Below are 15,665 nucleotides of genomic sequence, written 5' to 3'. Positions count from 1 at the left end.
CTATCTTTGAAAGATGTTGGATGTATGACTATCAAACATTTGTGATAAAATAAAGTTTAGTGTACTTCCTGTCAAATTTAGTTCTTGGGGCACAACACATTTTCAAACTCACTGTATTTGATATACCAAAAGTGGCAATCTTAGCAACCACTTCCTCTTTGATATATTTCTTTGGACACCCATGCCAGAGAAAAAAAGATTATTTCCTTTATTTTGGTGGCATGGGCAGGGGGTGGGAGGGAAGTGGTTCACATTATGTACTCTGGAAACCTTCGTAAGGTGATTTGTATTGTTTCAATTCTTGTTTGATTCCCAGTCTACTGCTCAGTGTCTATATTATGTCATGAGTAGTTACCTTTACTCATGCCATTGATTGATTGTGTTATTGTATGACTTGTTTACAGTGTATTGTCATGACCAGTCACCTGTTATTGCAACTCTAGAACCAAATATCTGTTTTAGGTACTGGAACTGGAGGGGAAAGCATATGGGGTGGTGAATTTGAAGATGAATTTCACCCTACTTTAAGACATGATCGACCGTACACTTTAAGCATGGCAAATGCGGGGCCAAATACAAATGGAAGCCAATTCTTTATAACTGTGATTCCAACTGTAAGTGCTTACATTATGTTTAAAGACCATTAGCATATTACAAGTAAATGTCTTTTAAAAGTTTATTTTTAGCTCTCATAATGTCTTATGTACATGGAAAATAATGTAAACTAAAATTATTTCTGAAAGTTATATTTTAGAGAGAATATGGCCTAACAGTATGCAGCACATGCATCATGTTAAATTTTGGTATGTCTTATTTTAAGTGACTATATATTATGACAAGGTGTAAACCTATAATTTGGCATCTATTTTAGCTGATGATGAAATGAAAGTTAGAAACCTTTTAAGATTTTCTGCCCTCCCAAAATTAAAAGGGTACTATTAGCGTGTACTCCTGGACTATCCAGTTTTTATAATTGATCATCTACCTGTATTTGTAGTTTATAATTGTAAAACTTGTCTATTTATTTTACTCAAGATTAATTTTATACACATTAAACAGACATTTTTTTTTAGTTTTGTTTGGTTGTGTGTTTAAACACCTGAGTGACCATAGGTAAGAAAGATAGATAAAAAGTTAGTTTAACAAAGATTTTACAGTCTTTATGTAATGTTTCAAAATCTCAGTCATCCCTTAATATCTTAGTATGTACCGGTATATTATTAACAGCCACTGACTGCCCATTTCTCCAGTTGTCAGATTACGTTAAGTACAATTGTTCTGTATTACTCTGGTGACACTAGTACAACCTTCATGGGTAATGTTCAGCCTGATTTTCCTCTATTTCTTAAAATCTATGGATGACGGAAATACTTTCTTGAATTAATATTCTTTAATACCATATGACTAAAATTATTTACTTTATTTATGAAATAATGGAAAGTCCAGGATGTTATGTTATTTACTTATTTATTTATACAGCCTTGGTTGGATAATAAACATACAATATTTGGACGTGTAGTGAAAGGTATGGAAGTGGTTCAGAACATCAGTACTGTCAAAACCAACCCCATGACTGATAAGCCATATGATGATGTTCAAATTATCAGCGTAACACTGAAGTAAATTGAATTATTTGAGGTAAGTTCTTAGCTTATAGTCTCAAGAATGAAACCTTATTCTCCACAGAAAATTTGTAATTTGTTAATAAATGAAAACTTTTGCTCTAGTGTATGTTTTTTTTCATTTTATCTTTATTTATATAATGGATGCTTTGCTTCTGAAATCAAAACTTATGTTTCCTACTACAGTAGAACTGGTTTTATTTGTGAGTAAATGCACTCCCTCCAGATATCTTCAGTACTACTATAGAAGGTGATGAGAAAGTCAGAGGAAGGCGGAAGAAACTTAGGTGGTTGTCATTTGGCTGCAGTAAAGCTGGCTAGTGGATGTGGAGTTACCAGCTCCGAATGGGTAATTCTGGTACTTCTGAGGAAGATGTGAGAAAACAGCAGACCCTGTTGTCAGTCTGCTTTTTCAACAACACAGATTTTATTAAGTACAATTATTTTCAATTAAATCATAAAAAGTAATGGTTCCTGACTATTCTGGAGTTACACAAAACAAAAGACTTCTGCTTGTGGCTACTTCATGGTCAGCTCAGTTCTCTGAAGTTTGTTGAATAACTCACACATCCATGTTGCAGAACACAGTTTGTAGATTTGACTAGGAAACATTTGGATACAAACCATGCTCTCAGTGCATCCATATACTATCAGTTCATTCGCCAAAAACACATCACTCAGTTGAACAGTGATCAAATACAGTCCCACATTAGGCAGAAAGGCTAGGCAAACAGTGTTGGTAGATGACAACAAAGTCCAAATCACATTCTAGGAGGAAACCGCATAATGTAGGGTCATTGCCAATAGATACACCGAAGAGCTAGCTGTGAATATTGGCTGAATGACAAGCGAGGCCATGGCAGTCTGCACCAAACCCTAAATATACCGTGAGCGTTTTGCCACATGACCTGATCACAGAGCCAGCAACCTGTCTAGATATATGCATAATTATATCCAGTGATCCATTGATGAGTCTAATGGGATTGCAAAGCATTAGTTATGTATCTTTTTTTTTTAAATGATGTAATGGAAAGACATGTCCATTCATGTACTCTGTGGCCCTGTGATTGACAGCTGTGAAGAGGGAAGAGTACTGTAGCCAGCCAGTGTCCATTGTGAAAATATTGCCACATTCTGCTTCTTATCCATACATCATTATGGAAGAGAGAAAGCTGTGAGCATGTATTGTACTGGTATAAGCAGCTATTTTATCCACAACAGTTAGGTAGAGCTTCATAGCTGTTTATAAAACACACAACAACATCAATCATTTAGTAATCATGATTGTGTATAAGTCAAAGAGATGCATGCTCAGAACAGATTGACTGCTGAAAATGATGAGTTAACTGTAAAATAAGCAGACTTTGAATAATGGCATAGTCTAACATGTGAATCATCCAGTTGTTAATTACAAAATTATTGTAATTTAAGAACCACTAGTTCTGTCTATGTTGATAAGTGTTTAGCTAAAAGTAAATAAACAGTAATATTTACAAAAATGATGAAAAATGTGCCTGTGAGATATTTGTGAGAAAAGATCATACACACTGCAAGAAAAAAAAATAATCATTTGAATTCATTTGGCATTTTCTGACATAACACGTTCTTCCCGAGCAAGGTGGTGCAGTGGTTAGCACACTGGACTCACATTCAGTAGAACGATGGTTCAAACCCAAGTCTGCCCATCCAGATTTTGGTTTACCATGATTTCCCTAAATCACTCCAGACAAATGCCACGCTGGTTTCTTGAAAGGGCACAGCTAATTTCCTTCCCCATCCTTGACGCAGTCCGAGCTTGTGCTCCATCTCTAATGACGTCAATGTCGAAGGGACATTAAACCCAATCTTCCTTCCTTCCTTCCTTTCCCATATGCTTTAACAACCTTGTCAGTATGTAGTCTGTCAGAAAGTTCTGAGAATGTTTTAATTTTTCCATTGCATGACCACTAGCACCATATCTGAGCACTTGCAGATACTATATTCTGACGGTGTAGCTGAGCAGTTCTTAATTCACCAACAGCTTGAAGTCTGTTGTGAGGAGTGAAAAATGTTTTTCGTTGCTGTAATTTGTGTCTGTTGCTATCAGGAAATCTCCCACTATACTGCAATCAAGTTTTACCTCAGATTTGAGAAATTATATTTAGAAAACTTTTGAAGTGGTGTGTTTGGTGGTGATTGTTGGTCACACAAGTCTGTAAGTGTATCACAAGAGCGTGATTTCACTAGAGATTCAAGCTGTGGATGAGCATGTGCAAAATGTGTGGGATATTGTGTAGAATGGCCATTTAGATGTCAAATGACATCAGAGAAGTTTCAGATGAAGAAAACTACTATGCCCATGATTTATCACAACATCTAGTGAAAACGAGTAGTGTGTATGAAATATTCCACATTATCTGGACATTTCAGGGTGCAGCACAAGTCACAGTTAGAAATTGGACAACTGACCATAATTATTGTCTGGCCATATTGTTGATTTATTGCAACTGTTTTACAATGCTGTTGAGTATAAAAAAGCAGTAGCACTTGTACATTGAGGACTTGTGCATGCATACTGCCATGCAGGTTAATCTTGTAGACCATCATAATTTGTAACAGTCAGTCCTTACTTTTGAATCTCACTTTGTATTGTAAACTTATTTATTTTCTTCATTCTTTTTTCTTCACATTACTGCTTCCTACATTTCAAAATGAATTAATTGTAGATGCTTTATCATGTCCCACACCTACTTCTAAATAGTTTTATCTTATTGTAGAATATACACCAAGATGAACATTTATGACAAGTAAGAACTGTATGTTTAAATTTCGTCCTGATGCACAGTTTTCAGTTATCACAAACATTCATCTCAGCATGTACTTGGGTTTAAAAAAGTAAATAAATACCTTCTCAAATCAGTATTGTCATTAGCCAACTCCTCTTCAATCATTGTTCTGCACTTTACTTAGAGATATCACAATCTTTCTTCTCATTAGGAATTACAGTATTTGGCCAACAATGAGCCACACAGTTATATTGCAGAATAATTTACTTCCAAATTACCAGTTGGTGAATGTGTGAATGAAATTGATTCATGAACTTTCATTTACACTTTCTCTAATGAAACTTTTCTGAGTATCTAATCACACCGTCATATACCAGCATTTCTGCGACTTTTGGTGAACATGATATTGAGTTAGTGCCGCATTTAGATCTTATACAGGGTGATTCAAAAAGAATACCACAACTTTAGGAATTTAAAACTCTGCAACGACAAAAGGCAGAGCTAAGCACTATCTGTCGGCGAATTAAGGGAGCTATAAAGTTTCATTTAGTTGTATATTTGTTCGCTTGAGGCACTGTTGACTAGGCTGAAAACCAAACTACCCGAGGCAGCCCGTGACAGAGCACTTCATCACTGGCCTCCAAGAAGCCCTGATCTTACCCCCTGCGATTTTTTCTTAGGGGGGTTGGGGGTATGTTAAGGATATGGTGTTTCAGCCACCTCTCCCAGCCACCATTGATGATTTGAAATGAGAAATAACAGCAGCTATCCAAACTGTTACGCTTGATATGCTACAGTGAGTGTGGAATGAGTTGGAGTATCGGGTTGATATTGCTCGTGTGTCTGGAGGGGGCCATATTGAACATCTCTGAACTTGTTTTTGAGTGAAAAAAAACCTTTTTAAATACTCTTTGTAATGATGTATAACAGAAGGTTATATTATGTTTCTTTCATTAAATACACATTTTTAAAGTTGTGGTATTCTTTTTGAATCACCCTGTATAATTTTATTTCATCGGGCAGCTAGTGTCATACATTGGTGAGCACACACCTAATGTAACATGAGAGGCACATAAAGCTTGGATAATGCAGCAAGTCAGCAGTGGCAGAGCATCATAATGAGAATGGAAAACCTATACAATTCCAACAAACTTGTGCACTACCAAGGTAGTGTCTTATCTTTAAAAAAAGGAACAAGAGTGGACTGAGAGTGTGAAGCAGCCTGCCAATATGAATCACAAAAGTGTTTTTCTCCAGATGCCATCCTACTAGCTGACCGCCATTTGCGAGGATAACCCATCATGCACAGCAGTATGGTGAAGGCAGTTAACACTTTTTGTTGTCTGAGCCTTCACCGGCCATTGCAGGAACAGTACTAGATAATTGTACAGGTTCTTTTGCCAGTTACAGCCAGTAGGAATTAAAATAATGACTAGCATCATTAAAGGATGTCAATCCCCACCTCCCCACAAATCTAAAAAATTGCCAGTGATGTTCATGACTGCCACTACAAGCTGAATGAAATAACTCTATGCAAGATTTAAGTATTTATTAATTCTCCTCAGCTTACATATTTTCCTGCTGCTCTGTGTTCATTCTTGTGTCGTTTTGTACCTTGTTTATCTTATCTGCTCTGTTTCAGCCCTTGTGCTCTGCTTCAGACTTTTCCTGTTTTATTAAACAAGATGCTCTTTCACTGTATTAGGGTAGTCATTACATCTGTAACATTTTTAGTTTTGTGTTATCACTGTGTTTATGTTTCATCATCTTATAAAAAGCTTTGATACAATAGTGTTACTGTTACTTTCATCTGTGACATTAATTGGAACATACTAATATATGAAATTCGTTCCTGAAATGAGTTTGCAATCACTGTAAGCGTCTGTAAGGATACTGTTTATGTTGCTTAACAGTCAAGCAATCTAGACAGTGTTATTTGGAGAAATTTTTCACCTTTAATTTTTTTTAAATACTTGAATTTCTGTTGCAGGTTACTTTGATTAAAGCATGGAGGCAAATTCCATGAAATTCTAAGAAAGCAATTGAGGCCTGTCTGTTAACAAGAAAAAATTTATTAGAAAAGTGATAACTGTATTTCAGAGAAGAGTGGAATCATAACATAAGTCATGTCAGAGCAAAATTACTTTGTATAATTTATATTACGTTTTAATTTGTGATGGATTATAGACAATTCAACCCATATTATGTGCTTCGTATTTTTCTAGAAATACATTTGTTACAACAATGAACAAATGATTGTAATTTCTATGAAATACAAAAAGTATTAAAAAAGGAAAGCTAATTTTGTTGGTAAAATACATGTCATTTCAGTGGTTCACAGTGACAAAGTGTGTGTAAAGTGTAAAAGTAACAACTTACTTACTAGTAGAACCATTGAGTTGTCAACAGACACAAAACAAGACTGAAAACTTTGATAGCTTTTTCGAGCTAGAATAAACATACACACCTGTTCAGCTACAATGTCCCCGCTGAATATCCTGTGCTGGGACTGCAGTTCTGCACCTTGCCAGGGTGAGAGGTTGTGTCAGATGGAGTGGACAGAGTGAGAAATGAGATACGGAGTAAGAGAGACAGAGGGGTAGAGAAGGATGGCTGGTGACTATGACAGACACAGCAAGTGCACAGGATGGAAGATGGGAGTGAAACATAGCAGGTGTATGGAATAACTAAGTGACACAGGTGCCAGCACCAGTGAGTTCATGCAGCATGCAGTGATAAGGAGAGACTATGGGGAAGATGGAGTTGGTGCAAGCTGAGTTAAGTGAGGGTCGCGGGACAGGGTAGAAGGTGGATGTAGGACAGTGGGCTAGAAGGGATCCAGGCCAAGAGGATTATGGGAACAAACAATATGTTGCAAGTAAAACTCCCATCTATGTAGTTCAGGGAAGCTGGTGTTATGGGAAACGCTTCAGATGGCAGTGGTTGTGAAGGAGCCATTGAAATCAAATGTTTTAAGCTCAACAACTGGGTGACCAACTCTGCTATTGGCCACAGATTGGCAGTTGCTTTTCATTCAGGTGGATAGTTGGTTCTTAGTCATGGGAAAATAAAATGCCTTGCTGAAATTGCAGCAGCACACCATACTTCAGTCTCGTCACAGGCTTGCTTTAGTCCACCATAAGCAGGGCCACCTGTGAAAGCAGCCATAGATACCATCTCTGCAGTCCCAGCACAGTGTATTCAGCTAACACAATGTAACTGTGCAGGTACGTGTACATGAACTCTAGCTTGAAAAAGGATTCATCCAATACATATCAGTTCTTTTATTGGAAGTAAAGCTAATGAAATTCATCCACACTTGAACAATACCATTCTGTGGGTTTGAATGAAGACTGATTAAAGTCGTAAATATTCCTAAGTATATAAGATGAGAAAGGGAGAATAAAGATGTCTGGAAGCCTATGTGATGAAAAGACCATTGACAGAGGCAGACATAGCACCAATTAGAAGCTGTGACAGAGAGGGGGGGGGGGGGGATAAACCATTAAGTCTTGCTATCACTCAAAATAATGGTGACTCAGACTCCAGCTAGAAACTCTTCAATTGGAAGACAAGCATAAGTAACATGTAGAAAAATAAAAGGGAAACAGGCAGAATTTATAGGCATAACAAAATTAAACATTCGGTTTGAGAAAGCCAATCAGAAAATAAGAAACAGGAAGAGAAGCAAGTTAAGTAAACACTCGTTCAAAGTGAGATGGAGAATAGGGACCTGAAGCTGCATAACAATGTTTATCTGTATCTGAGCAGTATGTCTGCAGTATCTTTGGCAACTGAAGCACACCTTTTTATACAAGAAACAACTAACTACCACATGAACTGTCACTGTGCAGTGTAGTGTGTGCTGATATGAAACTTCCTGGCAGATTAAAACCATGTGCTGATTGGGACTTGTATCAAGGCCATTTGCCTTTTGTAAGGAAGTGCTCTACCTCTTTTGAATGCAAAAGGCAAAGGTCCCAGTTTCGAGTCCCAGTATGACATACAGTTTTAATCTGCAAACCACTCTCTGCTGCAGAGTGAAAATTCATCCTGGGAACTTCTGTGTTCCTAGGCTGTGGCCAAGCCATGTCTCTGCAATATCCTCTCTTCCAGGAGTGATGGTCTTAAGTTTTTCAGGAGAAGTTATGTGAAGTGTGGAAGGTAGGAAATGAGGTACTGGTGGAAGTAAAGCTGTGAATTGTGTTCGGATAGCACAGTTGGTAGAGTACTTGCCTGCGAAAGACAAATGTCCCAAATTTGAGTCCCAGTCTTGAACAAAGTTTTAATCTGCCAGGAAGTTTCGACAACTAACTGATTATCACTGTAATAATGATAAAACCTGTGCATATTAATTATATGAGTAGAAATATCTTCTGAGCACATGGAGGATACAATGATTGATCCACTTTCTCTCTCTCTCTCTCTCTCTCTCTCTCTCTCTCTCTCTCTCTCTCTCTCTCTCTCTCTTCCTCCCTCCCCCCCCCCCCCTCCCTCCACCACTCTGTGTGTGTGTGTGTGTGTGTGTGTGTTTGGGGGGGGGGGGGGGGGGGAAGGAGTCTATACGTGTGCTCGCACAGTGGTTGTTGTTTTTAATCCTACCGAAGGTAATAACTCACCATACGATTGCCACATGGAGTGGTTGACAGCACCTAAACAAGGAACTTAGCAAAACTCGAAGTCTTCCTTTTGCACATGGTGCCTACTCAGCAGTTATTTTTTTATATATATGTAAAAATTATGGTGAATTGTAGTAAGTGAAGTGGAGTGTCTGAGTTTAAGATAGTATGGGCTACCAGCAGCTTGAATGGTATTATCGGCAATGCTCAAGTTATTTATCACTTAAGAGATTGGATCAGTGTTTAGGTTTTGTGGGTCATGCCTCACAGAAATGTGGAGATGTAATGTAGGACACAAATTCTCTGTTAAAATTCTCCGTAATATTGCTTTATTTGGCACATATTTCTCAGTAATTGTTTGATAGTGTTAGCAGCACAGTACTGTCGTTGAAGGAGCTTGTATTAACTATTTGTAGGAAAAGTCCATAGGTTATTTGGAATCAGAAAAAGCCATGCAAGGCCATTTGATTATGCTTATTACAAGAAAATCTATTTTTTTCTGTTGCTCTTAACCAGAAAATCGTAAGATCAGTGTTATTGGATTTTTAAATTTTAGCTATTTTTAAAAGTGACCAGAAAAGAGCAAAAATATGCTGCTAATAATTATGCGAATGACTGTGTCATTGCTGTTGCCTTTCTAAGGCACAATATGATCTTGCTCAAGGCAAACACATCAGATTTTCCAAAATGCCACCCCTCTGCAAAGCCACAGCTGCCCTTCAGGTCTTACTGCCATTCTAATAATTCTCCATTTTAAAGAGATTTCCAAGCATGACTATCTTCAAGCAATCTTTAAAAATGAAATAAAATAGCTGCACTCACCCATAATTATGATGATATATACGTGAATGACATTATGATGTGCGAAATGACACTTAAACTTCCAGGTTAAAGAACTTCTTCTCACATGCTCGGAGGGAAGAAGTGAGAAAAATTAAAGGTATGAGTAAGCATGTAAAGCATAGGATGATGAAAAATGTAGATGTTTCCTGTACCATTAATGTTGCACTGTTATTATGTTGTAGAAATGATATCGTAGTTTGTAATAACAGAGTGAAATATGTAGCTGCTTGTAGAACGTGGATGTCATAGTTGTTGTGACATCAGTCTAGAGTTTAATGTTCCAGCAAACTGTTCTTAGTACAAGAAGCTGCCAGTGGAAGACATGAAGGATGACATGTAATTCATTACATACAAATCACAGTAACATTCTGAGGGTAATGTGAAAATTTGTTGATGTATTATAGAAATGGCCTTGATATATTTGTACTTTGAATTTCATTGTGTCAGATGATGTTACACAAAAATGTTAGGTCTTGATTTGATCTACTGAACAGTTCTGTTTATTTAGCTTTTAAAAGTAGCTGACATATGAATATTTTTCAATAAAAACTTTTATGCAATCGCACTGGAAAATCTGGGATGAAATGTAACAACATTATGAAAAGGATAGTTGCTACTTACCATATTGCAGAAATGCTGAGTCGCAGATAGGCATAACAAAAAGACTGTCACAAAATAAGCTTTCAGCCAACAAAGTCTTTTTGTTGTGCCTATCTGCGACTCAGCATCTCCACTGTATGGTGAGTAGCAACTATCCTTTTCATAATATTCTTATGCCGTCACAATATTTTTCTTGTTGCGCAGTTTCTTACCAATCTTAAACTTTCATGTAAATCTGATAATAGTGAGCCTCTTGCTTCATTTCCAAAAGTAAAGGAAACAACAGCTTAATAAAGACATAATTTTACTTCTCTGCAGGGCACATGTGAATTATGTCCCAAATCTGCAATCATAGATGGAAACATCGAGAAACTGCCAGTACGATACTGGGTGAATGATGATGAAAATTATATGATATATGGCAGAGTGGGTATATGAAGAAAGAGTACAATACATTTTACATGAAGAATTATGCACAAGAAAGCTCTTTGAAATGTGGGTATTGCATTTGTTGAATGCGCAAGGTGGGTATTGCATTTGTTGAATTCGTAACAAAAGCATAAGGGATCCAACAGTGATCAGAACATGGACGCCATTGCTACTATGAGGCAAAGTCGATTTCGTCTGCTGAAAAGAATATATTGGTCTTTCTTGACTGTAAAAGTGATTCTTCTTACTAATTACCATGCAAACTGCAAAACAGTGGCTGGTAATCACTGTGCAAGTATTCTACACCCACAGAGTGAAAGAAAAATATACAATAATAAATCAAGATTGGAAAAGGGGGGAAGTTATCTTTCATCAAGACAAAGAAAGTATATTATCTTGAATAATACTTTGTAGTTGAAAAAAAAAGGATTGAATGAATTAATATAAAGAGGGACCATGTCAATAAGTAATTGATTTTTGCTCTAAAATAAAGCTTTTCGGTGCCTGGCCAAGTATTTTTCACAACACACTCTTGTTATCTCTGGCACTAAGTATTTGGCATTTACTTTGTTTCCTGTCTTATACTGGTTTTTACAAGCATCAAAGTGCCTGACCAGTCAGCAAATTACTAGTTTTATAGTTCACATCTGTGTAAGAGGCCAAGAATATTTCGCAATGTGTGACATCACCATAGGTTTTCGTAACACTACCACATATTCTTTAGTTTTCCAATCTGCACAATTAACATAATAAGTTACTAGTAAACCCTTTTGAAATAAAATTAATATGAAGTGTGTGTTTCATAACAGGTGAAATTAGTTCAGGTATCTAAGCCTTTGCGATCTTTGGATTTGTCCATGTTGTTTGAGTACATTGGTCAACTCCCAATGATATTAATTTTAATGCACCATTAGGTGTTTACTAATAACTGTAACGTGTTAACTGGTGTTAGCAGAAAGTTAACGAATTCTACTCTGCAGAGAATTCTGTGTGAACCTGTTTAACTTATCGAATGTAAGTTAAGATCCTGTAATATATTGAACATAAGGTCAAGCAACAGACAAGTCAGTAGGTGCGTGTAAAGCTGGTACAGCTAGAAGATAGGATTGAAATCACTCTTTTCTAACATAATAAGTGATAAAGTTGAATTTAGCCACCTAAGTGTGATTTCTTATAGTGAAAGCAAGTAGTAGATTGGATATAATTACAAACAGTGGCACTAGGAATGAATTGAACATTTGTAAATTAGGAAGTAAAATCCATGAAAATAGAACAAAATGGGAAAATCGTAAAAGAAAACACGAAAGAAGATAAATGAAATTGAGGAAAAGGTGGGAGTAGCTGTAGGCAAATGTCTATTTCTGAGGTGTAGAAAAGAAGCAGCTGTGACAGTAAAATTCAATTAGCTGAGTCACAACAGACACACTTTTTTTAATTTCATTTCTAGTCCTGTGTTGTTTCCCAGCTGTGATAAAGCTGCTACGAGCTTTGGTCAGCTTGACATTTGCTTCTTTTGTGTGAATACGAAGGGAAAACAAAATGTGATCATCTCTCTTTCGTTTTAATGGATGATGCTTTTTACACATGGTTCTTTAACAAGTCTTTTTTGGTTAGTACTTGGTATACATTTAACTGAATTGATTATAAAGACACAAAACTTTTCAGTATTCTACTCTACTTGGTTTAACATCATTTTCATTTATTATGTACAGTACTGGAGAATTTATGGGTTTCAAGATATTTGAAACATTTACTGTGTGTGTCTGTGTGTGTGTGTGTAGTGTAACTATGGACTCGGCTTTTAATGCAGGACAATGACTAATAGTGTCTTTCAGAACACCAGCTCTGCTATGACTCACACCCAGAATAGATATATTGAAGAATACTATACAACCTGTCAGCTTTATCCAGTGATGCTATGAGCCAATATAGCGACTGTCATCACACAGCTACGTGTGTCTTAACTACGAAGGTATTTGGGCTCCAGCAGGAGAACGGAGGTTTTGTGTGAGTGTTCCTTTTATTAACTTGGAAATTTCAAACCAAAATGGGAAAATAGGATTTTTTACCCAGAATGTTGATATGACTACAATATATTAACTTCAGTACACCCCACTGAATCTTACAAAACACAGACATAAAATTCAATAAAAATTAATAGGCGATTGTTTCTAAAATTTGTATAGTGAGTTGCTAAATCTTCTCCCAACTGTTAACATAATTCTCAAGTGTGAACATTGCTCAAATAAACTAACATGAAGCCGATGAGGAGCATGAAAAAAGATAGCATAGTCATTTCTGAATGAAGAATCAATTCGATGAGCTGTTCATATAACTGTAGTTCGTTTATTGCTGGTTACCTGTATACATTTTCCTTCATAATCATAATAGTCATGAGCGGAGTAAAAGAAAAAAAAAATCGTTATTTTTAATTGCACCTGCACGACTTTGCCAACATCATGGTTGTGTTGTCATACTGATTGAGCCAGTGCTGTGATTTTCACTAGATTCAAATTTCTGAGAAGTAGCGTTAAAATCATTATCTGGCTTCAGGTTGTCTGTAGTTTCCATAAATCACTTGTGCCAAACACCTCAATAATTCCTTTGAAAATGATGCAGCCAGTTTCCTTGTTGGTCTAGCCCAAGACATTCCATCTCTAATGATATTGCCTTTGGCAGGATGTTAAACCATAATTATTGTGTTGCAAATACAATTCTTAAACTACTACATGCTAGACCTGTGTTTCACAGGTTACTGCTTCTGTTTTAATAGTTTGTCTTGAACATTGTACATGGTCACAGCAAAATGCAATTTCAAAAATCTCAATTGGTCAAAAAATATAATTAATAATCCTTATCAGAAGAGTGAAATATGATTTGGGCATTGTCTTTTGATAAGACACCCACATAAAAATGTTTCCCTCAGACAAGGTGATTTGGAGACATGCACATCAGTTAGCTTTCACTGGCTCAGTTTAGCACATTGATTTCTTTTATTTGCTTGTCCTATAAGGAAAAACAAGAATTGTTCTGGCATGATTATGATATCACATTTCTGTGAGTGCATAATACTGTTCAGAGACTACTGTTTTATTAGTCCTTGGTACCATCTACTCTGTAGAGACTACAGCCACACCAAGGAATTTCAAGAAATGCAATCATGACAAGTCCCAATTTTTCAGTTTCATTCTAGACGTTTTTTAAGTGTTTCTTGATGAGAAATCATAAACTTATATATCACCATTACAATTATTTCTCCAGCTCTTGCAACAGACATGTCGAAGACTAGTAATATCTAAGTGAATTGAAATGCTGTGATTTTGCAAGGTGGACCATGTACTGAGGTGCAGGTAATAAGATTTAACCTGAAATCAAAATACTTTCGCTAGATGACAGAAAATGGTGAGATGATCTACATATGAATACAAGAAATAATGAAGTTGAAACTGATGGTGCTACTACCTGTACTGTAGATAGTCTTTATGACTCCTTACACTGTACAGATTTTTCCCTACACACTCTGAGGCTGTTTGCTTCAAAGAAATCTGTTAGGCCTGATCTTATATAAACAGTTTGACTATGTGCATGAGAAGCAACTCACAAATTTAACAGGTACTTACAACTTGATAAGGGAAATAAGCAAATAATGTTTAGCCACACACACACACACACACACACACACACACACACACACACATTCATCAGTGACTTTATTCTTTTAAAAAGTGCTTAAGTGACAGTGAACACTATAACATATTTTGGAGGAACAATGACAATTATCTTGTGTGTATTTATTCAGATAGTTCAGTAGAATTACACTTCATAATTTCCATGTCTACAGTTTATTGTGTTGCTGTTGTTGGCCAATTTGCGGGAGGGTGTTGAAAATACTTGTGACTGCATGACTATTTGATGTTAAGCTGTTGTTCCTGCAGCCATAGACAGGTGACTTCTTGGATGTTTATAGCTCAAAATTTTACATAACTTATACCACAGTAGTTACGCTGCTAGGTACAACTAATACTTTATTGGGTAAAACGATTGTGGAATCATAAAGTTAGATTTTTGCAGCGACAGACACATGAATTTTTGGTCCAAGTTAATATGACAAGCAGGGCACTATTTAGCGAATTAAGTATCACATTGCTGTCTTGTCGAATTATGTGAAAGAATGTACCTTTAATATACGTGTACAAAATTTGTATCACGGAAATGAAAATGTAGCAACAAATTAAATGTCGGAATGTGTAAAATTTTTTGACGTGTCGATATAAAGGCACTCATAACCTAAAGCGGAACGCTGATGCTGTTTTCTAGGCATAGAAGTCTGTAACGTGAAGAACTATCGTAGAATGGCTAATACACTTGAATCTGCTCTTATATTCTAGTTCTTTTTTACATTACACAGTCACTAAAACAACGCGCCGCTTCACAATGTCAGCATCCGTAAATATAAGATTATAACATTTATTTAATTCTCACTGCTGAAACAGACAGTACATTTAATTGTCTGGCGCGTGGAAGTCAAACACGTGATATACAGAATATTCCAATATTTTGTATTTGCACTGCAGATTTCAATCATTCGATTTTAACGCGAAAATCGGGTGTTACTTGCACTGGCCTCTCTGTACGCATGCGCGCAGCCAGCGGGCAGCTACTATACTGAGTGGGGATACGACCAATGAGAAAGAAGCATTCGGTCATCACTGGCCAATAGCAGACGTGGAATGACGTCATCCTAAAAATAGAACGCATGAGTCACTTTTATAAGGCCTCAGACCTGT

The 15,665-nt window shown here is 36.5% G+C and overlaps 1 protein-coding gene across 2 annotated transcripts in view; it reads left to right on the top strand.

Annotated features, from left to right (window-relative positions):
* The window catches only part of LOC124797989 (peptidylprolyl isomerase domain and WD repeat-containing protein 1), a 120,638-nt gene extending 114,023 nt beyond the window's left edge, over positions 1 to 6,615 (top strand). For both annotated transcript variants that reach the window (XM_047261168.1, XM_047261169.1), the window contains exons 13-15: positions 463 to 614; positions 1,480 to 1,638; positions 6,378 to 6,615. In XM_047261168.1, the coding sequence (XP_047117124.1) occupies positions 463 to 614; positions 1,480 to 1,623 (296 nt within the window). In that variant the 3' untranslated portion in view covers positions 1,624 to 1,638; positions 6,378 to 6,615. The remainder of the gene's footprint in view (positions 1 to 462; positions 615 to 1,479; positions 1,639 to 6,377) is intronic.
* The last annotated feature ends 9,050 nt before the right edge of the window (positions 6,616 to 15,665 follow it).

Source organism: Schistocerca piceifrons, chromosome 5 (assembly GCF_021461385.2).
Source record: "Schistocerca piceifrons isolate TAMUIC-IGC-003096 chromosome 5, iqSchPice1.1, whole genome shotgun sequence".
Taxonomy (NCBI): domain Eukaryota; kingdom Metazoa; phylum Arthropoda; class Insecta; order Orthoptera; family Acrididae; genus Schistocerca; species Schistocerca piceifrons.
Note: the sequence above shows the minus strand (reverse complement) of the source record. Positions and strands in the feature narration are given on the sequence as shown.